The 27,023-nt window shown below is 40.8% G+C and overlaps 1 protein-coding gene across 1 annotated transcript in view; it reads right to left on the minus strand.

Annotated features, from left to right (window-relative positions):
• Nucleotides 1-1,123: 1,123 nt before the first annotated feature.
• The window catches only part of map3k5 (mitogen-activated protein kinase kinase kinase 5), a 40,886-nt gene continuing 14,986 nt past the window's right edge, over nucleotides 1,124-27,023 (minus strand). Inside the window, exons 5-29 of the mRNA XM_030781295.1 lie at nucleotides 25,569-25,737; nucleotides 24,596-24,702; nucleotides 21,728-21,898; nucleotides 20,938-21,050; nucleotides 19,526-19,685; nucleotides 19,137-19,290; nucleotides 18,512-18,619; nucleotides 17,740-17,792; nucleotides 16,537-16,632; nucleotides 16,099-16,180; nucleotides 14,544-14,677; nucleotides 13,046-13,173; nucleotides 12,333-12,469; nucleotides 11,639-11,744; nucleotides 10,758-10,915; nucleotides 9,172-9,349; nucleotides 7,240-7,456; nucleotides 6,789-6,957; nucleotides 6,355-6,540; nucleotides 5,593-5,698; nucleotides 4,700-4,958; nucleotides 3,411-3,523; nucleotides 2,684-2,799; nucleotides 2,086-2,162; nucleotides 1,124-1,791 (exon numbers count right to left, since the gene is read on the minus strand). Of these exons, the coding sequence (XP_030637155.1) occupies nucleotides 1,731-1,791; nucleotides 2,086-2,162; nucleotides 2,684-2,799; nucleotides 3,411-3,523; nucleotides 4,700-4,958; nucleotides 5,593-5,698; nucleotides 6,355-6,540; nucleotides 6,789-6,957; nucleotides 7,240-7,456; nucleotides 9,172-9,349; nucleotides 10,758-10,915; nucleotides 11,639-11,744; nucleotides 12,333-12,469; nucleotides 13,046-13,173; nucleotides 14,544-14,677; nucleotides 16,099-16,180; nucleotides 16,537-16,632; nucleotides 17,740-17,792; nucleotides 18,512-18,619; nucleotides 19,137-19,290; nucleotides 19,526-19,685; nucleotides 20,938-21,050; nucleotides 21,728-21,898; nucleotides 24,596-24,702; nucleotides 25,569-25,737 (3,358 nt within the window). The 3' untranslated portion in view covers nucleotides 1,124-1,730. The remainder of the gene's footprint in view (nucleotides 1,792-2,085; nucleotides 2,163-2,683; nucleotides 2,800-3,410; nucleotides 3,524-4,699; nucleotides 4,959-5,592; nucleotides 5,699-6,354; nucleotides 6,541-6,788; nucleotides 6,958-7,239; nucleotides 7,457-9,171; nucleotides 9,350-10,757; nucleotides 10,916-11,638; nucleotides 11,745-12,332; nucleotides 12,470-13,045; nucleotides 13,174-14,543; nucleotides 14,678-16,098; nucleotides 16,181-16,536; nucleotides 16,633-17,739; nucleotides 17,793-18,511; nucleotides 18,620-19,136; nucleotides 19,291-19,525; nucleotides 19,686-20,937; nucleotides 21,051-21,727; nucleotides 21,899-24,595; nucleotides 24,703-25,568; nucleotides 25,738-27,023) is intronic.

A 27,023-nucleotide genomic window follows, 5' to 3' on the forward strand; every position in this document is an offset into this window, starting at 1 on the left:
GCATTATAATTTTTTGTACTTGTGCAGTGCTTTTAGTCCTTACTAAAATGTACGCTAAAAGACGACTTAAATTTATACAAACTGATATTCAACATATGCAGTAAAGTAGCACTACACAGCAAAGACGCCAGATTTCAAGTAACTGGTGAATTTGCTGTATATATACGGTCAATATTTCAATAATAGTCCAAAATAAAATCAAAAGTAAGCCAAAAAATAAATTCACTTGTAGGTCAGGAAATAGAAATATGGCATTTACAGTGTTATCCTTTCAAGGCATTTTTTGTTCTCTTGTTTTAAGTTAAACTTACAGTACTATTTGAATTAATTTGCAAGAAAAAGATTCAAAATACAAATGACTTTGAACTTCATTGAAGAAAGTTAGCCTTTTGACAAATACGGGTTTATTATAAACTGCGTGCACTGTTCTGATTAAAGTAAGACAAAGACATAAATCAGATGAACTTTATACACGTGGCTGGCTTAAACAAGCAGACCTGTCTTTCCATAACATGTCAGTGTGACGATAACAAGAATGTTTCTGAAGACGACGACTTTGCACAAAAATGCATTAAAGACGGCCATAAAATATAACCAATAACAACCAAAAAAAGGTCAAGTATGGTCGTTATGGTATAGTCTTTAAAGCCCAGTCTTGCTTTAAATACTTACTTAAGTTTACACAAACTAGAAGCATGTTGCTCTTTTGCAGTTTAAAGGAATGAGGAATCTCACAAAAAAAAAAAAAAAATGTGGTTCTCAGGCAAAATAGTCAGTCTAAAGTTTTGTAAACAAATAAAAATAATTTTTAAAAAATCCTGCATACCCAATATTAACAAGCAGAGCAATTAACTATAAATATAGAGTACAACAAATACCGCTTTTTTTTTTTACTTCTTTGAAAGTAAACATGACACGAGTTGATTTTTATTCAACACAATAATTTATCACCTCTCCAAAACCTTTAATTGTTCCCCTGCCTGTTCAGACAAAAAAAAAACATGTAACTGTTTTACTTAAGATGAACTACATGAAACAATAATTATCGAAAAAAAAAAATCACATACATACATACATACATACACACACACACACACACACACACACACACACACATACACACACACACTAAAATGTATGTTAAAATCTGTACAACATATTTACAGCTCCACTGTAATCCACCCTAGACCCTGGAGGCTGGGCAATCCTCCTAAATGAACATACTCTTGTCAGATTTTGCCCCAGTCCCAATCCGACACACCTGAATGCAATATTCTGACATTGCTCGTGACCTTGATTGGCCTAACATGTCGAGTCTGCGTAGGGTTGGAGCAAAAGCCCACCTCTTCGTTTCATGCTCAAGATTCATCTAATTCGAGATCAGATCTGTAATTCAAGATCTGATTCCTTTAAAAATATCCCAGCCAACTGTGTTTGACCTTGACTGAGTGTGGGGGTGGGGTGGGAATCAGTGAGAGGTCTCAAAAAATGTACCCTGCAATATGACTGGTTTTAGAGGGGCCTAAACAGGGGTCAGACCTCTATAGTGAGAGGATCCTTCCAGTAGAAATTAGACCGATAAAACAACACAGCCATGTCCAGCAAGGTTTCACAATCCCATGTGGCTCTGTTAAAAGCTGAAGACTGGGTTTTGGTCAGGGAAATATGCGTGTGCCAGGTGCAGGGACGAGTGGGAAAGACACCGATGACGTCCTGCTGGAGGCTTTGAATCAGGCTGGCTTTTCTCTGTATTCTGTGATAGCCTTCCAGATTTTACACAGAATCCCTCCTCTGCAAAAGTAAAAACACATAGGGACAGAAACAATTACACAAGATCTAAAAAAAAAAAGCCACAGAAGAGGTGTAATGTCTGATTCCTACATAAACTGTGAGATGAGTATAAGAGTATGAACAGCATATAATGTCTCATGACTTGAGGAATTCTGAACAATATTATATAATACATGGTAAAACATGTAAAATTTGCATATGTACATATTTACAGCATATTCCTGGATGAAAAGTACAGTGATAGTGGTCTGACGGTACTGAACATTAAAAATTCTTTTCTCCAATCATGTTTACCTCAATCTCAAACACTTCAGGTCATCCCTGGTTACATAATGCAAAATGTCCTCCAAAGTGTAGTCCTCCGCTTGGATCTGAGGAAAAGACAGAATGGTTTTATACAAATATCATTCACAGCTGTTTCCTTACAGATAAAGGACTGTGGGCAATGCTGACAATGCATTTTGTCACAGAAAACTATGGACTTGTTCTTTCTCCTGGCAGAAACTCCAACTCAAATGGCAATGCCATACAAAGCATCATTACACTTGGTAGCCATAAATTTGAGTTTTAATTCCTGTATTACAAAAGAAATGGCATCCAATCTGGCTGTACTGCATAAAAAGGCTTTTGTTTTTAAATTCTATAACCCTAACCAAATGCTACCGATTGGACAACATTGGAGTTTTGAAAATCATCTATTTATTTATTTGTTTGTGTGTTTGTTTCGTTTTGTTTGCCTGTTTAGTTAGTAAAAATGCATCAAAGTGTAATTGATGCACCAAAAAACGTCACACAAAAATCAGTTGGCACAGTTAGAAAACCTTTCATTACTCTCGGTGTCTGAACATACCACTATGGGCGGTTCTGTTACTATTTGATAAACTGTGCTCACCCGTTCGATGGAGTCAGCGTCAGCTCCGTGCAATCTGAGCCATTTGGTCAGCTCGGGGTCTCCATGATCTTCCAGCGAAGACATATTGTGAGTGCTGTGTGATCGGGGGGGCACATCTGATGTGAACGAGGTAAGACAGAGACATGAAAACAAACACTCAGAGAGAAACACACTGCACTTTGTGTTATATCAGTAGGGACGCATGCAGTCAGCTCGTAAAATACAGTGTATCGGTGTTATTAGACAATTACACACCTACAGTCTAATTACACGGTCAGAATGTGTGGCACTGTAAACCCAGGGTGTGAGTGGGCGTGTCTGTGCTCAGTGAGCGCCTGATGTTTTTGTTTACATGATCTGAGAGACTGTATGTTGGGTGACGGGTTTACAGTGGGTTTACGGGTTTACGTTGGGTGACGGGTGTATCCAGTGAAAGGTTGTGTGTTGTGTCCAAATTCAGAGAGTGTGTTATGTGTGGTGTCCAGTAATTAGACTGCTTTCACTGTAACTGTGTGTAGTTATATAAGTGTATAAATAGTATGAGCAGGTGTATATTGTGTTTAAAGTGGATAATGTATATCAGTCCTCTGTGTGTGTGTGTGTGTGTGCGCATGTACTGTGTCAGAATTAGGCATAATCATGCAAGTTCTATGTGAGATGTTGTACTGTTTGTTTCATATTAGTCCAGTGTGAAGTTAAGTTCTGTGTCAGAGGGACAAGGACTGACCAATAGGTTGGGAACGGCTCCTCAGTAGTCGGATTTCCTGTTCTCTTTCATCCAGAACCTGCTGAAGGATGGACTGATACTCTCTCTCCTTCTCTAGCAGTTCTTCAAGAAGCCTATAAAAAGCCCCACCATAAAAACAGGGTCAAACCATTTTTAACCAGCACTGATACACTAACACACACACCAGACGTATAACTTTAGTCAGTTAAGGTCTCACCTAAAGAATATCGCGTGTGCGACAAAAACAATCTGTGGTCTAAGTGGGAAAATGTAAACACTATAATATTTAATAAAATAGTTCACAACCTAGTTCTCCAGTATCTCCAACCATGCATATGAACCGACACAGCTGACTATCATGATAAAGTGCTTCACTATTAGCTGATAAGCTGATTCAAGTGAGTCATGTCTGATTCAAAAATGAGTTGCAGTGATGTGATACAAAGTACTCCTTAAGCAATGACTATCTACCATCATTCTATGTTTGAAATATATGGCCAATAGATGGCGGTATATAGCTATGATTAACGCAATGATGGGTAAGAACTTATTCATTCATTCATTCATTTTCCATACCACTTATCCTAATTAGGGTTGCGGGGTGCTGGAGCCTATCCCAGCGCTCATTGGGCAAAAGGAGGGGAAACACCCAGGACAGCTCACCAGTCCATCCCAGGGCTGAGTAAGAACCTCTGTTTCACATATATCAAACACTCTACATACACCTCAGTAAACCGATTTAAATGGTTTGAGAGTAGAAATCTTCACAACAAGTCCAAATCCAAGTCTATAAAGAGGTGGGCAATGATTCATTTTATCACAGAATGGTGTTTGAATACAAGACCCAGTTTACCTGAACACCTATGGAATGCCACTGAATCATGAGTGTAGATTTAAAAAAACATCAGAGACCTCAGTTGTTCTTGTTAAATGAGACTGTGAGAGGAACTTTCAAGTAGTCGACTAGGTGGGACTTTACGGGGGGAGGACAGTAGATTACAATTGACTGTATTGTGTATGGTGCCCTCTATTGGTGACAGTGTGATATTGTCAAAAGTGCTGAAATGAGAACATGTGATGTTTGCAGGTAGTTCCAGTTCAGTTTCAGCACATTATGAAACAAAAAGACATTACTAAATGTTTTAGCCATTACCAACATCTGACAAATTCTGCTGATGTCTGCATATTTCTGTGTTTTTAATTCCCCATATAGTAAAAAGAGAATTCGAAGAGTTGCCTTCAGGTTTTTATTATCTTTTACTATTTTTTTACCCATTTTTCTTGCTTACCTGTTTGTCTCCAGCTTCATCCTGCCAAGTTCCATGCTAACGGACCTCTGTGCTGTCTGAGACTCATGTGAGACGGTGGAACTGAGTGTGCTCACTCCAGACGTGGCCACCGTGTCATCATGGCTCACAGTGGGTGGAGCTCTGCTCTTGTGAGAGGAGCTTCGCTCTGGCATGATGTCATCATCATCATCATCGTTGTCGTGATCGTCCTGGTCAGCTGGGTCACTCTCTGAGGCCAGGCTGAAGTGGGGCCTCAACTCTGAATAAAGTAAAAAAAACAAAAACAAATAAACAAACAAACAAAAAAAAAAAACATTAAGACGTGAACATAAACGCACATGTCCCTCCATTCTCCAAAGGCCACTAACATCATAATTACACAGGTCCAGACAAAGGAGAATGGGCTCCTCCTTCATGGTCTTAGTTCCTCTCTGTGATTCCCATTTTACTAACACCCCAAGGTACTTTTTTTTTGTCACTCTCATCTCAGGAATGCCCAGGCTTACGTCTCACGCCCAGGGTTCAGTAGGGCTGCCTTCAGAGAGTGTCTGGTGAGAAAGCTGCTATACAGCCAGAACACAACTGAACTGAATTTTTGTTTGAAGAGAGACTTTTTTGCAAGGCTAACAATACTAATACCATTACTACTATTATAATTACCTCTGCTACTACTAATACTACAAATACTATTACTACTTCTTATACTAGTACCACTAGCTACTATTACTGCCACTACTGCTACTAATGCTACTAACGCTACTGCTAACAACAATAATATTATTATTAATAATAATAATAATAATAATAATAATAATAATAATAATAATAATGTGTAAGCGTCAAGTGACCTCTGTTCCTGACTCTAAGGTAAGGGCATCTTGAACAGACAGTACCTGGGACAAGGATTGTAATGGCAGTCTGTACTGCTTTACGGATGATATTGTCCAGAGCAAACATCCAGTGAGGTTTGATATTGTGGTTACGAAGCACTTTGTTTACCTGGAGACACAAACACAGGCACTTTGCTTAGTTCCTACTTAACCTACTAACACACACACACACACACACACACAAACAGGCTAGAGAAAAAAGCAAACACATTCAGCGTTTATGTTCCCCCTTTCAGAGGAATGAAATCAAAACAGTTAGGTCACATTGCACCCAAGTTTCAGTGAAGACTTTTGTCCACCAGAGGGCAGCACAGCATCCATGAACTGAATTATGTAACTTTCCTGGCAAATTTATATGGGTGGTGAAAGCTTTATGGTTGTAATTTGCATCATTCTGCTTGTGAAGCAAATCACCTAGGCAGGACTCAAGTGAAAATGTTTGTCTTCCTTATGTAAGCTTATCTTTTAAAACCTTCACATGGTCAAACCATTAACTTTTTAATTTAATGCAACTGCACCAGTTTTTAAGAGAACGCAAAATGCTTTATTTTGCAAAAGTTTAACTTTGATCCACAGCTAATTTTATACCAGACCCCAAAAAGATAGGAGGCATAATGAAACAAAATGTAAATGCAATGGAAGGAGATTTTAGAAATTAATAATAAAAAGTAGCTACTTTGCGATAGACAAATTTACAGTCTTTCTATTGAAAACACAATGTGAGACTGATTTCACAATGTGAGACTGACAGACTGAAGTACTCACAGCATCCTGAAATCCAAACAGCGCCACCTGTAGCTGGCTGATGGCAGTACTGTCAAAGTCCAGCTCCAGTTTGAGCTGAGACAGCGTGTTGGCAATGATCTTTCTGTCTGCCATCCTCACAAAATCCCCCAAACTCACCACCAGGGTAGCCACATGCTGGTACTTCAACTTGGGCTCCTCAGTGCCCTAAAGAGGAAAAACAGGTGAGGAGAGATATGATGATAATAATTGTTCCATTTAATTTAATTTCACATTATGTTAGCATGTATGGATCCACTGATTAATTTTTTTTCAGAACGCTGCCTTTCCACAGATGATGGTCATAACGGAACATTCCGCCATTCCGGAATCAAATGGGTCAGTGACCTCAGATATTCCAAAGCTCTGATTCTTTGATTCTTTAACAGAATTTTATCAGCTATGAGTATGCTGACCTGTGTGAGCGCTTCCATGAGGTTGGCAACCACTTTGTCTTTGTCCTCCGTGAGGATTCGGTGTAGAGTGGCTCTCCTCTCGCTGTCCTTCCTCAACATGAAAAACCCAGAGTCCTTCTCCTCAGGGGACGGAGGTGCACTGTGGTCCTCAAAGTTCTCCACAGGAATACTTACAAACAGAAAATGTGACACTGGTCTTAAAACCTTAAAACAGCTTTATCTGTCTCTAAGTGAGCAAAATATCACATTTTTGGTGCATCGGGATCAATGGGATGTAAAGAGATGTTGTTTATGCGTGAAAATACATGAGAAAATTCTGTAATCTATTTTAACTGTGGAAAATTTTTTTTTTTTTGTATGTACTGTGGTCAATAGGGCACGTGTTCTTGAAAATGTGTCAATATATGCTGTCACCTACTTGCTTTGTGGTAAACTTCTACATTTCTCTTACCTGAGGAAGAGCGACCTGTGACCTTTGACATCTTTCTCGCTGTAACATTTGATGCTGGGTTTAAAATTGAAGGGGTTGGAATTCAGTTCGTTGTCAGGGGAAACAGAACCGTATTCACTGCTACTGCTGGTATCCTCAACAACCACTGGCACCGGCAGTGAGATACTCCGCAAATATTCTGAAGACCACAGTAACAAACAGTACCACTCACTCAGTGCTTTAACACACCAACCAGTCGCACTCTCTAAATGCAAGATTTTGTTTATGCTACAGGCTATGTGTATTGGTACCTACAACATTATTATTTTTCCATTGATCTAGTCAGGTAGTTTCACTGTATAATATAAATATGTTATAGTACAAAATTGCTTCATTAATAGTTCAAAATTGACACTGTGTTAAAATAGGCTGGGCTGTGGTATAGTCTTATGACCATGAAATGAAGAGGGTAATTATGATGTCATAATACAGGCTGTGGAACTCTGAGAAGCAACAGAGTGTTCTGGTCAAAAAAAAGCATTCTGAGCTTAAGTCTCTGCTCCCAGTTCCTTAAGAATTGCAGTTGTTATTCTTCAGTTGCATTGCTCCTAGCCTCAGTTTTAATATTTTTCCTTTCCTTTTGTGTGTTCACAGAAATGCGAAACAGAGAGAGTCTGGTTTCTGAAGTATGCAGAGATAAACTCCTCAAGGTATATCGACTCACCTGTGCCTGGTGTCAAAGCTAAAGCAAACAGAGAAGGGAAGAAAGAGTGAGAGAGAGAGAGAAAGAGAGAGAGAGAGACATGTTACAATGACATTTTTAAACCACATGTGCAAGTCAGTTTGCAGAGGTTAACTGAGGGCAAAGTAATATTTCCTAATAATACGGGAAAGACACTTTTGAGAGTTTGTAAAGTCACCTATATTGTGGAGGTTCAATGTTTAATTACAACAGAGTTATCTCCAGTACAAACTGATGTAGAGGAAACTCTAGTGCTAGGACCAGAGTCAAATCCTGCAGATACATGGGCCATTTACAATGTAATGTTTACATGGCTATAATTAGAATGGAAAACTCTTATCTGGATAAAGCAGATAAACAAATATGCAGACAGCTCTGCTTTGGTGGGAATGTGTTCACTGTACTTGTTGTATTTACTCTTTGTTGTTGTGGAAAAATATTGCTTTGCTTTATAGCTGTAACTTTTAGAGGAGAAATATGCCTGATGGCTATTGTCATGATGAAGTATTAATATTATAGAGACCTGTGCTTGCTTAATTACTATATACTGCAAAAATGTGTGTGTGTGTGTGTGTGTATGTGTGTGTGTGTTAGAACAATGAGCAGTTATTATATAGAAAACAAGGCCTCTGAGAGTCTGTAACACCTGGGAGCAAACGCCAATTATCCGGTGCTCCATGAGGGGAGTTATCTTGTATAACCCCACACATGTCCTTGGAAGTCTGTCTCACTGCATGAAACTGCACTCGTTAACCTCAGACAGAAATGTGCTTCGCTTCTGAGGTGTATTTCTCCCCTCTGCTGCACGAAGTAAAGATTGATTCATCACATCCGAATTTTTTTGTCTCTGAGACTTATCAACTCTAGAAGACTCCAGATTTCCCTTACATTGTACTGCAGTAGCTTTGTTTACATTGATAGATTGACAGGAGAGCCATCCCAGTTTAGCTTTGTACTATATGGTCCTACACTAAGCACTGAAGTTATATTACAGCTCTCTGTTATCTCTTATCACTTGTCATCATTTGGAGATGTGCTTGTGCAGTTACTCCTGCCCGACTGTCAGGCTGACAGTTTTATTTGTCTATCAGACAAACAAGTGCATCCGCTGGACAAATCCATGTAGATGTGGATGAAAGATGTTTGCACACGCATTCGGGCACACACAGACGCACAAAGACACACAGACACACAGACACACACACACACACCTGTGAAGCTGCTCTTGCCTCTCTTCTTTCGACTGGTGACTGTGAGAAACTCGTCCATGAGGAGGTCCACAGCCGTGGCTCGTTTGTCAGGGTCCGGCTCAAAACAGCGAAGGATAAAAGCTTTGGCTTCCGGCGACATAGACTCGGGAATCTCGGGATGAATTTTAAACATGCCCACCTGCAGGGAAAAACAAAAAAAAAACAACAACAATACAGCGGTGATAAACTCTTCTCATAAAATCATTCATAAAACATTCATATGCCTTCACAAATCCCAAACCAATGAGCGCATATATTTCACATTCAAAGTGACATCACTGTTATGTACTGCAAAGAGGGCGACGTAGGTGTGTTTCATTACGTCCTGTCTGGGAACAGCCGCTGACAGCGATGTATCCGGATGTTTCTAAGCTTTAATGTGGCGCTTTGTGCGTAAAACTTTTGATCTATCAAAGCAAACTGAGGACAAACCCTTACAAAACTGAAGCAGTGATTTAAAAGAAAATGAAAAAACAAAAAACAAACAAAAAAATAACATCAGAACGTTTTCTGCCTAAGGCTAATTATGGGCTGCGCTTTGAAAGCCACAGTGCTAAAGATGGGGGGGGAAACTTGATAAAATACATAAGTGTGCTTTCACACTTGGTAGTGTTCTCGCTCAGAGAAGGACGATCAGCTGACAGCCGACAGCCAGAGACTATGGTTCGCCAGGAATTCCTTTAATTGCTAAAGGAATGTGCTGTTCAGATTAAGAATGAGATTCCTCTCCAGAACATTCCACAAGGGAGAACAAGGCTGAAGAGTTCAAAGAAGGAGAGAGTCTTGTTTTTTCTCTTGCAAAACCCCTTCAGAGATCTTCAGCTCTGGCTTGTACAGAGAGGTCATATGACAGATACTGGACAGGTATGACAGCATGAGTGTGATTTTCAGAGATTTAGAGAGATTTCAAGAGTTGATAAACTATATCATGGAATAATTCTGGAGATTTCCTGCTGACACAAATATTATACCTCAGAGAAATGTTTGACAGTGCAAAGACAAAAAGAATTTTGCCCAAACCACAAAAGATTGTAATATGAGTTTGGACAGCAGAGTCTCCATTAAAGCAGTTTAAAGGGGCAAAGGGAAAAGAGAAGATATATCAACAGTAACTCATGCACTGTCTTTCAACGGATAGACTGACAAACAGACAGACAGAGAGATAGATAGATAGATAGATAGATAGATAGATAGATAGATAGATAGATAGATAGATAGATAGATAGATAGATAGATAGATAGATAGATAGATAGATAGATAGATAGATAGATAGATAGATAGATAGATAGATAGATAGATAGATAAATAGATAAATAGATAGACAGACACTACATACTATGTATACTACATACACCCACATGGATACACATGAGTGTGTATGTAATTGGTACATACACATAACTAGAAATATAATCTGAGAAGCTGTTTCATTATCTAAACAGCAGTGATATAAACTCATATAGTAATAAAACTGTATGTTTATCAATGCTCATCTCTCAGTTCAGCTCTCTTGGTGCAGCCCTGAAACCAACAGTTGAACTCTGACCTTAAACATAGCCGCCTGCGGTTCTCCAAGCTCGTAGAAGGGTGGCTTCCCTGTGGCCATTTCAATAATGGTACAGCCCAAGGACCAGATATCAGCCGGTTTCCCATAGCCCCTCGGCCCCTTGTCAATGATCTCCGGAGCCATGTACTGTAGTGTACCTGTGCAGGTAAACACAGTCAACTGAACAACAGAACTGTGCTGGAGGATCCTACTAAGGTCCAATCTAGAATACAGGAAATCCTTATTAGCTTGCATTGTAGTTTTATAATCATGCCTGTGTCACTACACCCAAGTAAGAGACTGTTTTTCTGACCTGATTACTTCCTAAAATGGTTGAGATTTAAAGCAACAAGCACGCTCAGGAAAAAGAGGCTATGTCAGAATTTCATGGAAATCAGCAATCAACCGATCTTGACGAACTAGGTCAAGCCACATCCTAATTGGTCACTGACCGTGTCTGCAGTCAGAAAGCACAACCCCCACCCGCCGAATCCCAGGCTGCAAACCCGTAAAGATTTCATCGCTAAAAATGGCAACACCTGCTATTCTGGGATGTATCGTGTATCAGTACGGTTGAGATGAGATTAAGACCATTAGAGCCCAGACAGGATTAAGGGTGCTACCTTTTAACAGCCTCTTCCAGAGATAACAGAGATAACACCCAGCAAAAAAAAAAAAAAAAAAACCAACAACTCTGCAGTCAGGTTTTTCTAGTCAAAGGGGGTATTCCACAAAGCATAATTTTTCAGTTAGCCAGGTAATAAACAGAAAAAAAAGTTTACTTTTATGATTTACTGTATTCAGCAAACTGAGGAATCCTGGAATACACTCCAGTGGTTTCAAGACCTCTCACATGTAAAAAATAAAAAAAAAACACTTACCAGTGAAAGTCTCAGTGCAGGGGTTGATCCCAGCCAAGCGTTTTGATGTGCCAAAATCGGAGATTTTCAAGACTCCGCTGTACGTGTTTATGAGAACATTATCTCCCTGCGGCCGGACGAAAAAGGACATCAATAGTTCTGCTTGTCCCCCTCTCACTCTCTCACACACACGCAAAGACACAGACATGCAAATGCATGCAAGAGCTCTCAAACTGCTGTGTAATTCTTCCTTACAAAAACAATGCTTTTACCCAACGCTTTTACCCTCATCAGTAAAGGGATTACCCATAAAGCAAACAGTACAAGATGCTCAGCATTGAAAACAAAGTGATTAACATTTACATAGCTGTCTGTTGAGATTCATTCATCATGGGAAATGAGGGAGAATGGAAGTTGTACGTAGGTGTTCCTGGGAGGGGCATGTTCATTTTAAGGAGCTTCCAAATGCCAAATATGGTCAGAGCCCTTCCTGTTATTACAGGAGTATGTGAAACGCATGCTATAACCCAAACGTTCAGGTTCTGGTCTTCACGCCACCAGGCAGTACTTGAAAAAACAGTCCCTCTCATAACTTACTCGTCCACTATCAAAAAGTTAGGATATACGAGATGAGCTGTTATTCCGAGGAAGAGGGGTATCGGCTTTTTAAGCTGGGTGTGAGGTAGAGTGATGTGTATGAGGACAGAAATGTCACCTTGATGTCTCTGTGAGCGATCTGATTGTCGTGCAGGTATTTGAGCCCTTCCAGAATCTGTTTGGTGTAAAAACCAATAGTAGGTTCGTTGTTTTTCAGCGGTCCCCATTTAGACCTCAGGAGGGCTGACAGACTCCCTACATACCATACACACACACACATACACACACACACACACACACACACACACACACACACACACACACACAGGAAAACAGAGTCAATGAGAGAAACAGATAAAATGATGAGATTCATTTGCAAGGTTTTTTGCACTGAGAGCAGATAAAAGACGCAATTGCTTTTTTATTCCTTTAATTATACAGGTCAAACCTAATGAGGACTGGAGGGAGGGGGAAGTAAGAATGCCCATGTCAAACACCCTCTGGGATTGCTGTGGTTGGATTAAATCCATTGCTGTGGGAGGCAAGGTAACTTGCCATCTCCTGGTTCTCAGCTCATTTTGTTCTCAGAAGCCCTATCTAAGCCAGCAACTGTGCAATTTATGACTGGTTGTCATAACTTTTAAAATACATTGAGAAGTACACGTGGTACCTCAAATGTCAGCTGACAAGACTGTTTAGTCTCCTCTCTGTCTGTGTGTGTGTGTGGGTGTGTGTGTGTGTGTGTGTATGTATGTATGCTTGTGAGCGTATGTGGGCTTGTGTGTGTGTGTGTGTATGCTTGTGTGTGCGTGTGTGTGTATGTTGTCTCACCTCCTGGTACCTGCTCCATAAAGATCTTGATGAAGCCGTTCTCACTGACAGAGCCCAGGTATTGGACAATGTTCTTGTGCTTCAGGTGTTTGTGTAAAGCAATCTCTTCATGAAGGGGTTGGGAGTACCTGCAAAATAACAAAAAAATACCTGTTAACACATTCAAGCAGGAAGCAAGGCTTTGAGTGTGCGTGTATGTGTGTGTGTATGCGTGTATGTGTGTGCGTGTGCACGTGTCTGTGTGTGTGAGTGTGTGTATATGTGTGTGAGTGTGTGTATATGTGTGTCTGTGTGTGAGTGTGTGTAAACTGTTGAGTGTGTACATGGGTGAGAGAGATGAGGAGCGGGTAAGAGAAAGAGGACTCTGAACCCAAGAATTTGCATAACTAAACCTGCCGTCACTGCTACAATGTAAAAACAAAACAACAACAAAAAAAAGCCCGGAGCCACTGTATGCTCCCAGATAAAAGTTCAACATAGTTTACATAACTCTTGATCACAGTGCCTTTTACACTAAATCAATTTTTTAAAAAAAACAGCACATCATGTACCAGCACAAAAAAAGAAAAAACATGCTGTTTTTTCTCTCTCGGCCACTCCTGTGCAGCTAACATTCTGTTTCTCTTTTTCTATGAAAAGATTACAAGCAGTGTGTGAATTATTCACACTCACTAAGGACTCAAGCCTTCCCTGTCCTCTCTCATGAGCAGCTCTAATGACTTTTAGTCAGATTACAGGAACAATTCAACACGGCTTAATCATCACAGGTACAAATGAGTGCTCTTCTAATAAGACCTAAGCAGGCAGAACAATGAGCTGACATGAGTTCAATGCAGCCACAGAGCGAGAGAAAGAGAGAGAGAGAGACAGAGAGACAGAGACAGAGACAGAGAGAGAGAGAGACAGTGTGCCTGTTGCTAGGCGACCCTCTCTCTAGTTCTTGTCTATATTGGCCTGGCACACACATTACTGTCAAGAGCCACAGAGACAAAACGCAACACACACACACACACACACAGTCTGACACAAATCCATACTCCACACTCACTCACACTCATGTAGACACTTTAGATGATTGTCAGCTGTATTACTCCATACAGGAAGTGCTTATATAACAGTAATAGGAAGGCAATTCAATCTGCTGCAGCAGGTGCTTGTGTGTATGTGTGTGTGTGTGTGTGTGTGTGTGTGTGTGTGTGTGTCTGTGTGTGTGTGTGTGTGTGTGTGTGTAAGCACATGTGGGTGTGTGCAGGAGTGCAACAGGTTTTTAGAATTCGATTCCTTTTTCAGCACAATCATCTTCAAAGCTGTAATCCAGTAGCCTACCTTTAACATAACATACAAGAGCCTTCTCACACAATAAATCACTTGGGCTATATTGTGCCGGCTCAGGTCAACGGCTAAAACCTTCTGGCAACCTCCGACCTGTTGTTGTTTTTCACGCAGAAGAGGATGAAAGACAAACAAACAGGTGCCGTTCGGAGACGATCATGCTTACCTGCTGTCCCGCTCTGGGATCTCTTTAATGGCCAGTCGCACTTGGTTACTGAGGTCCCGTCCGGCGTAAACGATCCCGAACGTCCCCTTTCCCAAAACCACTCTCTCCCCATGCTCGTCGTATTCATAATCATACTGTAAGAAGACAAGAGAGCACAGATCAACCACCTACACAGAGGATACATTTTAACTACTCAAATAGATGTAACACAAAGAAACACCAGCAATAAATCTGAATGCATTAAAAAAAAAACACACATCTAACACAGCTTCACACCAGCACAGGTAAAACCCAGAGAACACAACTGCAGAACAAATGAACGGGGAGCTGAACACCTTTTGAAAATTCCACAATCTAAAAGGTCGAAATACCGCAAACAGGGCTTAACCCCTGTTCATGTGACAGGCAGAGAAAAGTCAACTCTGTTCAGGTGAAACACAGAGAACAGAGTCAACCCTGCTCAGGTAATACACAGAGAACAGAGTCAACCCTGCTCAAGTAATACACAGAGAACAGAGTCAACCCTGCTCAAGTAATACACAGAGAACAGAGTCAACCCTGCTCAAGTAATACACAGAGAACAGGGTCAACCCTGTTCAGGTGAAATACAGAACTCAAAGTTAACCCCTGTCCAGGTAAGACACAGAGAGCAGTATTTAACCCTTCTGTTCAGGTGAAACTCAGAGAACAGTTTACTCAGCGTGACAGGTGAGCTTTCTGCTGAGATCACATAGAAACCTGTTTTGACAACAGATCTGTGTCATGCCTTTATTTAGCAGATTATAGGTGTGCCAGAGATGTGAGGATATTCTTAACTGTTTTCCATTGCATCACAGGTTAAACGGGTACATACAAATCTGCTCTGATAATTGGATCAGTGCAAGACTGGAAAACACCTCAGTAAGGGGGCCCTCTGTGAGACACTGTGAGAACATTAAAGTGTCTGAGAGACACTGAGAGAAAGTGAGAATAAGAGAGACAGTGTGAAAATGGGTATGACAAGGCCTTTATGAAACATCTAAATAAGTTTGGACATCTCAAAGAAAGATAGCTACGGAAACCATTTATTTTGATACAATATAAAAATCAAATCTCTGTATGTCTGATACAGGATGTCTGAACAGACAAAGCTGATCATTAAAAATGTTGAATTTAGCTTGATGAAGTCGGAACGTGCTGTAGGGTCTATGTGAGACACCGTGAAACAGTGATGGCTCAATGAAAGTCAACAAGGTGCCTTTGTGAAACACCATGAGATAATGAGTGATGTTTTGCAAGACAGAACGAGACAATATGCACCAATGTGAACTAATGTTAGACGACGTAAGTCAGTGTAAGTCAATGTGAGACACTGAGACACTGTGAGACAGGATGAGACAGGCTGATGACCTGTGTGTGTCTTATGTTGTCTCACAGTGCTTCTTTCTCTGAGAGAGAGAAAATGTGAAACAGCGTGAGACTTTGTGAGACAGTCAGGGTTTCTCTCTGCGTCTCATGCTAGCTTACTCTATGAAAGTGAATGAGACAGTGTGAGGGTCTCTGTGTGTTTTCTCACCTCCAGTGCTTCTGTGTCACACTCTGCCTCATCCTGACCCCACCAGGCCTCCTCTGTCAAACTGTTCACCAGGTCACAGAACCTGCAGGGTAGAACCAAGTCAGAACAGAACCACATACACACACACACACACACACGCACGCACACACGCACACACTCACTTGCTTTCACACACAGACCATACACACAGAGACACACACACACACACACACACACACACACACACACACACATAAATGTACACAAAACACACACACTCACTCGCTTTCACACACACAAACGCACACACACACCATACACACAGAGACAAACACACAGAGACACTCGGATGCAGAAATGAAGAAGTGTTTTGAGGTTGGACTGCTCTGAATAAGGACAGTTGATCTGAGTCTTGTGACTAACAGTACAGCTGAATAGTGTTGTTAAAATGAAACAAACCTCTTGCAGTGCATCTCAGTGCAGAAGTAAATCTGGAAGTCCTCTGCATTGTGCAACACATAAAGGAAACAGCTGCGTTCATCAAACTTGGATATACTATAGGAAATAAAAAAAAAAAGAAGACAGGTAACAGGCTTGCCTCTGGAACTTTCTCTTCTGTATGCTCTGACCCTGCTTTTTCCAGAACTTTCTTACTCACTGAGTATACCAAGAACCACACAGTCCCAAACACAAAAACTCTTACAAAAATTCCTTTTCTTTTAGTCAAGTTTCAGCATTACCAAGAAAAAAAACAGTATCTGCTATAAAACATCCCATGCCTGAGGCCTTGTTCAACTTTCTCTCTGTCCAAGGTCCTTATTTTGTAAAGTTTAACAATTAACAAAAGACTCCATACAGGAGAAAATAAAGATCTTAATCTCTCCACGCAAAGTCTATGAGGGCATTCCTATTTGTGAGGGTGAGTTTTGCAGTAGCAGCTAACACACACACACACACACAGAGAGAGAGAGGGAGAGAGAGAGAGAGAGAGAGAGAGGGTGGGAGAGAAACAGACTCTCTTTATTCAGCTCTGTGTGGCATGTAGAATCTTCTATTGTATCTTCCTTGTCTAAGAGGACGAGTGGGCACAGGGAAGGAGACGTTCCCTAGCAACATTACAGGATGGCCCTGATGAGAGAGAAAGAGAGAGAGAGAGAGCAGCCTTCTGCTCAGTGCCTCTAAGAGGTGGTGGAAGTAGGAGATGAGAAGCATGGAGGGAGGGGGAGGGGAGCGTTGCCCAAATCTGGAATACCACCTGATTTATACGGGTTCAACCTGACACTGGTGCCAGCACAAAAGCAGTTGGAACCAAACGCAGTAGCATGTGTTTGTAGCCTGTGTGTATTAACACTAGATGATGTATCTGTCTTGATTAATTAATAAGCTGCTTTAAACAAATAAAACTCTAAAATACTGCAGGGGTTATTTGGTTTCTTCATCAGCCCAGAATTTCTTTTTTTTTTTGGTGGTGTAAAGTCTGAGAAAATACTTTGCAAACAGGTACAACATAGTAACATAACAAATATAAGGTACTAAAACCAAAATCAAGCACATGAAATGGGAAAGACTGCTACACCAAATCTGTCTTCCAGGCCCTCTTGACTTTGGTGAATCTGGCCCTAAACACAATCACATCAAGCAGGCATCTGGTACGGAACTGACCTCACACCCCGGACTAACACAGCACTGAAGTTCCACTCATGAATCCCCTTATTCTGTGAGAGACAGTAAAAGAAGAGAGAGAGAGAGAGAGAGAGAGAGCGAGAGAGAGAGAGCGAGCGAGGGAGGGGGGCCGAGAGAGGCAGACAAGGAAGACAGCGAGAGAGAGAGAGAAATACAGAGTGGGAGATGGAGACAAGGGGGGGGTCAGTAGGCAGACAAACACAGGAGAATAATCAGAGTGAATCCAGCTGGAGTCATGATGAGGTGACTGTTTCCCTCTGAGTTCTCAGCCCCTGTGCCTGACGCACATCAGAACTCAAATACATTTAACTCAATTACATTTGGCTCAGTTACATTTAACTTGATTGCATTTAACTCAAATACATATATAGATATAAAAAAGTAAGATGCCTCATCACTCTGTGTAAAACAATCATTCGGATTAAGCCATAATCTGACCATAATGACAAAGGAATAGTGAATATGTAATATTGTAATACCACATATTACACTATATTGGATGTGAGAGGCCTTTTGAAGCAATGGGATTTATCTATTGATTTATTCATTCGTTTATTTTGAGAACATACACAGTCTGAAGCTGTGAACAGAGAAAGACAGTATTCATAAGATATAGCAGGAGTTGTTTAAGAGTATAGAGCTGTAATGAATTATTAAGCATGAAAAATTATTACACTTTGTGTGTGTGTGTGTGTGTGTGTGTGTGTGTGTGTGTGCGTGTCTGTGCTTGGGCGTGCCCTGGTCTGATTACTTTGTCATCCGGAGCTACATGCCAGATGGAGACCGTGTTCTCCTCAGCATCTTTGTTGATTGTCAGATAAGACGGCTGGTACACTTTTGTTGGCTCCAATATCAAAACCTAGAGATGTACAAAGGACAAGAACAGATTGAAAATTCACAGCAGTTCAGAAAGTTTTTACCTTGCAAACTGTTCACGTGTGAAGCCGCCGCAACCGTTAGGTTCTGATTAACCTTAGCGAGCTATTTCCCGGTGCGGAAAAAAGAAAAAGAATTTCTCGTCGTACCGGTCCATTTCTGTCACCTTAACGTCGCTGCTGATCATAACTGTCACTCCAGAAAGGAGTGACGGGATGTATCAGCAGAGCAGGCTAAATGACATTGCTGTATGACTGTTCTATATCCCTGTTGTCTGGTTTGCGCTAGCTAAACATTTGTTAGAGCGTCTGGGGCGGAATATGGAAACGTCCGGAATGATTTCTGACTACATCGGCACAATGACGTAAACTGCATTGTGTAAAAGCTGTTGTAAATCATATACTTCCATGTAAACTGCATCCAGCACACACTTGTCAAAACATGACGAAGAAACACGGGAAGGAAGAATGAGTAAGACAGTAAGAATAGGAGTCTCTTACTGGAAAACGAACTGAGGACACGTCCTTTTTTGTAGCCTCCACCAAGAAGTCCATCCAGAAGTCTACCAGTTCCTGCTTGGGACCTTGCTGTTCTGTGGAAGGCTTATGGAAATGCTGGTAAATCAGAATAGTCTCCACAACTGAACGCAGATACCTGGACAACAGCACACAGACATCATGAGGGGGTAAATTTCAAAACTGGAAAATAGCATAGATATTATTGTCAGTTGTGTGTCCTTTTTGGGCATTGTTTGGGCATTGTTGTAGGTACAAGAGGCAATGATGCATTTTATTTACAGTGTGAGTTCATACGTGTGTGTAGGTGTATGTTTGTGTATGTGTGTACTGTACACATGCATGTCTTTGTGTGTGTGTGTGTGTGTTCTAACCAGATAGGCGCTTTGAGTTTGAAGAGTTTCTCAGAGGCCTGAATGACTCTGGTGTTGTCACAGGCCAGTATGCTGGCTCCCAGGAAATAGCCGACATCCCAGTAACTCTGTAACTTATCCAGGCTGCCTTTCTTCCCCAGGAGACTGCTCAGCTTCACTCCTAAACAGCAAACAAATACAACAACATCACACACTCTCTCACTTCTCCAATTACCACAGTTTACTTACCCCACAACCCTGCTGTCCCCACTTACTCCCACCACGCTGACACATAACTAGAGCAGGTGTGAGTTTGTCACCCGTACAAGATTACAGTTCAGTAGTGATCGAATATACTGTCACTGCGTTTTTTTGGGGGGGGGATTGGTGTGTGTGTGTGTGTGTGTGTGTGAGAAAGAGAGAGAGAAAACACACACAGAGTGGGCAGCTCTTGGAGGGTACTGCTCTTGCACACCTTTGATGTGGTCCTGATCAAACGAGTCTGAATCTAGTATTTGGAGGCGGTCTGACATATGCTGATCACCTAAATCAGGATTATTTAAGGTCGTACTGAAACAGAATAATGCCACACTGCAGGTCTATAGTTAGACAAACCATACACAATCCTTGGTTTAAATGTTACGAAAATTAGGTTTCAGACATTCCAAGCATTTGTCCTGTTTAAAGCCTCTTGTGAGAACTACAGACAGTGCATGCTGAACTAGGCTCGGAATAACTGCATTCATCTCCGTTTCTTTAAGTGTGTATCTCTCCCTTTACATGCATGCCATAACACTAATCAGATTATTGCAGTAAGCAGTAGATTGCAGTGAAAACTATATCTGGTTATGGATGGTCGGTTGGAAATTTGCTGGAATGAAAAAGAGCCACATTTTCCTTTTCTTTTCCCCTTTTTTTTTTTTTTAGCTTGTCTGAACATGTCTCTCTAAAGCTTCAAGCAACCTAAAGCAGTTTTCAGACTCGCACTAAGGGGCTGTCTGTCCACTCTCACACGTTTTCCCCCGCTACAAGCCTCAAGTTTCACACACATACACACAAACAAACACACACACACACACACACACACACACACACACACACACAAAACTGGGGCACTTAAAGAAACGCAACCAAAAATAATCAGCTTTTACATAAAAAGAACCCCACCCTTCATAAAACAGTAAACATTGTTCTCTAGCTCTGTAAGCCCTGGGGGCCCATTTCCTTTTAAAGTAATTTGGGACGTCAGGATATTAAGTCCTGCAATGTCAGTCACATGACAATGAAAGAAAGAATACTGTTCTGAAAAATACCCCTGGTTCGTATTTTGACGTCACTGTGCAAAATTCAGCCCGCTCTTGGATAACTATGAAAAGCTCAGACTGTCCGAAATTTTGGTCGAACCAAATCAGTCAGGGGATTTTAAAACGCACCAACTTTGCGAAGCTCAAAAGAAGTGTCAAACTGGTGCCCAGCGGCCAAGAGCAAGACAGCGTAGTTTATCCCAGAATGTAGTGTTGGCTCCAGCTCAAATCCTTTCTTGAACCTGACAAAGAAAACATACAGCACTTAACTGTCAGTGAGATTTACAGTCCTTATAATAATGTTCTGCACATGCTTATGCTCGTTGTCCTGCTCATCCTCCGACATTTCTAAAGGCTTAAATGGCTCCTCACTGAATGCATCTTCCTTTATTAAAAAAGCAGCCAAAGATATTGTTAAGGAGAGAGAGAGAGAGAGAGAGAGAGAGAGAGAGAGAGAGGTGCTGAGCTTTAATACTGGAACCTGCGTCACTGCCATAAAATGAATGAGAACAAATGTCATAAATGTAAGCTTGGGACATGCACAAATGCCTTCTAACACATCACTGAAAACTATGAGAGGACTGCCCATTGGGAATAGGCTTAATGAGACCATATAGTCAACCTGTGGTTTGAGTGGCACAATAACAGCAAGTTCCTCATGCATGATAAACAGTTACTTCTGCGTTCTTGCCTCGCTTTGACATCAATGTGCAAGTGAACAAAGTTTTCACCCTGGGAGACTGGAAAAAAGATAGACTGGATTTCTATCTCTATGGAGCACTGAACATTATTACACCTTCATGAAAATGTTAAAAACTAATAAACATCTTTGCAAGGATCAGTAGGACACTAGTGTTCATCTATTTATCTATCTGTCTGTCTATCTATCTATCTGCGTCTGTCGATCTGATGGTCTCACCAGCATGTGCCGTGGTCCCGGCTCTCTGTGTCAGTGAAGTGGGAGTCCAGAAACATGTCCTTGTAGATGCGGCCCACCAAGCAGTAGACGTCTGAGGCCACCTGCTCCTCAGACTCCACCAATGGCAACATGATATCCAGAGCCTTCTGCCTGTCGCCAGCCAGATTCCTCCTGTGGACGGGAAGAGAGAGAAATGAAGGGATGGAAGTGGGAGACAGAAACAGGGAAAGTAGGAGATGTTAAGAGAGGTAAGGTGACATAGGAAGGGAGAAGAGAGAGAGAGGTAATATAATGTATATGAGAAGCTCTGCTATCAAATACCTTCAGTGCTATTGACTCTCTTTACAGTTTATTAAGTGTGACAGGACAGCTTTATAACGACACTGTGTAACAGACATGCCAGCTCTCCAAAGCTCAGTGTCTCCAAAATGCTGCAAAACCTTCAATGACAGAGCATCTGGGTGTGTGTGTGTGTGTGCGCACTTGGTGAGTGTGTGTGTGTGTTATACCTCAGAGGGAATGAATCTCATTTGACTGATTTCTGTGATGAGAATGTGAGTCACTATCAGAAGGTGTGAGGAATACCAAACTGTGATTTTACATCAGAGCTGTGGAGGAGACAGCTTCTTTCTTTCTTTCTTTCTTTCTTTCTTTCTCTCCTTTCTCTCTTCTCTTTTGTCTTTCTGAAGGGAATACATTAACAGTGAGAAGAAAACAAGACGTTGAATTCTGCCAGTGAGGTGTGTGCTTCAGCATAGGGAAGTCATTAAGAATGTTCTAGATAGAGTTACAACAGTCTATCTAGTTCAAAGGCTCCTCAAGAGGCTGTGCCAATTTCTTTGAGAGACTACGAGAGGAGAGTTCATTCCATTACAGTAACCCACAGCTTCAGGCTGAACAAGCACATAACGCCCTCCTCCATTTCTCCGAAATATTGCCTTCTGTTGGAGTGTTTGTTATGAAGAATAAGCTTTTCCAGTGAAACTTACATTCAGCCTTGTTAAGTATAGTGTTTGAGGCCTGTTTCAAAGCAAACAGGAAATGTTTGTTTAGAGATGTTCATTTAGTATTGTTTGGCTGATTGATTTTAGGAAACATATTCTTATTATTCACTTTGGCTGGAAGATTTCTTCAGTTTCCTCTTGGTTACTGAGCGTATGAAGTAATTAACATTGGCCATCTGTGCTTTTGTGTTGTTCAGAGGGCTTTCAGTCCACAAGAGGATGTTCTGGAATTCATTCCAGACAATCAGAGTCTCTGTTCTCAGAGTCTGGAAACACAGCTATGGGTGGCTCACTAGACATGGTACACCTCCATCCATTCCCTAATCCAAATCCACGCTGCATCAAATTCACTGATGGAAAACCATTTCAACATCTGGCCAAGTGACGCAGTATCATTCAACCTGAACTCCTTAATCTATAAAAGAGTACAAGTGGTTTCTAAAACTCAACTCAAGACTAAACATGAGAGAGCGGCCAAAAGTTGTGTCCGACATTTGGCATGTTAGCGGTCCGAATGAAGAAGAGTGTGTGCGTGTGTGTGTGTGTGTGTGTGTGGGTCTGTGTGCAAACGGTCAGAGATTTGCCTCCTGCTGCTGTTTTCTTGCACCAGATTAACCCAATTACTCGGTATACCAGTCCTCAGGAGAGTTGACTACGGAAAAAGTTCACTCCAGTTATGTGTGTCACACTGTACTGATATTTTACTTCTCTTTTGTGTGTGTCTTTGATAAACAAAGTCAGCACCCTGAACCGTGATGTTCTCACAAACACACACACACACACAAAAAGTACTGGACAATAACAAAAGCCATCAGCCAGTTTGGGCATTCTTTCTCCTGTTCTTTGGTATTATGCTCAAATCATGCAAAACTCTCAATCAACATTCATTCTCCTAAAACTCCTGGTATTTTCCAATGAGTTATGCAGGAGTATATGAGCATAAACAGAGGTAGACAGTTTTCTCTAGGGGAGACTTCCCTGCGAGAATGCATCTGTATTTTTCAAGGAAAAAAACTGTAGCATTGCCAATGAATGATAAGAACATTGCAGCTTTGCATTCACTGCATACTAAAAAAAATGGATGCAGACACAAAAATCTGAGTCTCCACATATATTCGTTTTTTTCTCTTTAAACATCTCAAAACATTTTCAATGAAATAAAAGGCATTTTGCATATTCAGCATTTAGAGTTGGTCACATCAAATTACCCTCATAAAAACAGTACTGGCACAAACGTGCACTGTTTTTGTTGCTGCGGTCTAATGCGTGAGGAGCACTTACTCAAAATGTTCATCTTCCATTATCAATGTAAATGAAAAGGAATAAAGACTCCATTATCCACAAATCATCATTAAAACACACAAAAAAATATTAGTTAAGTCACCATTAACAAAACTGGCAACCTGGGACCCTGAGAGAAGTAACTTACTTTAATATACAGTAGAACATGTCGGGCATTTTTTAATTAGTCGACTCCTTACAAAAACGTGCTGGCATAAACGTCTACAGGTGTACTGTATTGTTTCTTTTGTCTAAGTTTTTGTTGCTGATGTTTTTTAATCAAAGGCCACAGGGAGGAGTTTGCTATTGTAACACAATTTGAGCACTTAAAATGTTCATTTTAATTTTAAAATTGCCATATTTTAAAGACATAATCAAAAATGTAATCAAGTAATCTTTGACAATGTAACTATAATCTAATTGCACATGTTTTCAAATGAAATCTGGGCCAATTATAGTTACTTATTGTTTGGAATCTGATTACAAAATCCCGAATACATGTAATCTGTTACTACCCAACCCTGCACACACACACACACACACACACAAAAAATGAATGCCACAGATGTTCTGTGTGTATTACCTGTTCAGTGCAAAGGCATAATGAAACTTCACATGTGGGTGAGCTACTGGATCAAAGGTGGGAAGTTTTTCCAGAGTTTCCACCAGCCTGATTATAGCCTCATAGTCCTGCAAAACACATCAACCAGAGCCACAATTTTGAAACTTCCCAAAATCAGCTTTTCAGCATAAATGTTTGTAGAACAGTGTAAATATGAATACACACACAATTTTTTTTTTTTTCAGCAAGCAAAGTTGTCTGACTTTTATCTGTTTTTTCAACAATGTGTGGGCAGACCTCTTTGATCATACACGTGGTTCACGCTTTACACTTGTGGGCCTTGTGTCCTGTGACAACAACCTTAGAGACAAAGACTCCTTTACGCTCTGTCTGATGTCAATTTGTAAAGTCTCCATGGCAACTTATCTTATTTGTCGTAATCTAACATGGAAATGACGACTGTTTGTTTATTTATATCCCACACATTCAATAATTTAATGTACTCTCTCCCGTTGTATTCCATTTCCAGTGTATACTGTACACACTCCAAACACGTTGAATAATTCAGCAAACCTTTATTACTGGCCATCAATTATTCATGTGTTTGAGGGAAGTTTGTCACTCAAGGGACAGGAGGGGGAGCCAATTGCGTGACAGTGTTAGACAAATAAACATCACTTCCGCCCAGGCGGGGAGGCCCCTGACAACCGCAGGGACTGTTACATATTCCGATATGCGGGAATCAGAGGGGAGAAGTTCTTAAATATTAATGCTAAGATTCCGGACTCTCTAGCTAGGACAGGTAGCATTATGGCTCTTCCTTATCTAGTCCAACAAGTCCATAGGGAAAAAAATCAACAATGAAAATAAAATATGTTGTTGAGAAAGCAAGACAAATGCTTTCTCAACATTTCAGTGAAAACATTCATGTATAAAGTATCAAGTAAAAGTAATAATATAATAGCATTATGCTAATTTTGTCGCCGGGCATTACCTGGATATCTCGGTATGACAGGAGCAGATTTATGACAATATCCGCTGACAGGCACTCCACATTATCCAATCGCTGTTGGATCCGCCCAAGTTCGGCTGCTAGCTCCACCCCCGTGTAGAGTTCCCGCGCTTTTCGAATCTCATTCAGAATCGTCTCACGGAAGTACTGACTAACAGGGAAGTGAACAAATGAAATAAATAAAGAAACAAACAAAACCCCACCCCCCCCCCCCCCCCCCCGGTTTCAGAGTCAACATTACACAACAATCAATTACAGGTTACATCCTTTGTCGGACCAAGCCACTCGCTTTGAGGTTGCTACAGTAACAGCGACACAATATTAAAGAGTTATAAATAGTGCATTGTTATGACTGGTCAAGTAGAAAGAGTAGCTATCCAACAAAGATCAGAGACAGGAAGCAGCCACTCGTTGTGCTCTGTGCTTGAATTCATCTCCCAGGCTGAGGCAAGCTTTGAAAACCAGTGTCCGCCTCACCTTCCCCAACCCCAGGGTGCGCTATAAATAGCACATCACAGTTTAACCTGCATGTCTGTGGCAGACCGATACTTAACATATGAATGTACAAAGTCATATGACTGCCACTTTTTTCCTTTTTTTCTTAGTAAATTATTTTCCAGGAATGAGGAGTGAAGTAATCCAAGGCGTGAGCACTCTCAGAACGACAGACGTGATTGAGTGGTTCTTTCTGTTTGTTTGTTTGTTTGTTTTTTCCAGGAACATGACATAATGCTGAATATTGGCAGGGAGTCTAAAACATCAGTTGACTCACAGTAAACAATTATAAGACGGTCAGTAAACTTGGACACTGAATTTATGCCCAAAAACTATGTGTTTGACAGGCCACAAAGTACCACATTAAACAGATGATCATTTAATGGATGACAAATGATTGGCTTTCTCAGAATGTTATTATAGTTATTCATATCTAATAACTGTGCACTGATAAATAAAGATGTGCTCTTTCATAAGATACATTTCTAAAAAATACATGTCATACTGTGAACTAAACATGTCTGTCTCTCTCTCTCTCACACTCTCTCTCTCTCTCTCTCTCTCTCTCTCTCTCTCAGGCTTGTTGAAGCAAGAAATAGTCACGTGTGGTCCCAGCTCAGTTCCTATAAAGTCACACTCCTCTATTTAACTCCTCTCTGCGACATGCGTCCATCTCTGTCTCTCTGGAGAAATAACACCTTTCTACAATAGAGAACTGGTTCAGACCAGAGCTTGATTAAATGCACTAGGATACTCTGAATCTCTCACCATTAGAACGCTTGAGTTACAAGAGATCTGACTTTTCCCAGCCAAAGTATCATATATAGAGAACAAGTCTTAACCCAAGTTTCAGTCTTACAGCTGAAACATAACAGTTTCATTAAGCTGCCATAACAGGTGTCACAAGCTGTCAAAATAACTTATGGCAACAGAAATCTGACA

The sequence above is a fragment of the Chanos chanos genome, chromosome 8, assembly GCF_902362185.1.
Source record: "Chanos chanos chromosome 8, fChaCha1.1, whole genome shotgun sequence".
Classification (NCBI taxonomy): domain Eukaryota; kingdom Metazoa; phylum Chordata; class Actinopteri; order Gonorynchiformes; family Chanidae; genus Chanos; species Chanos chanos.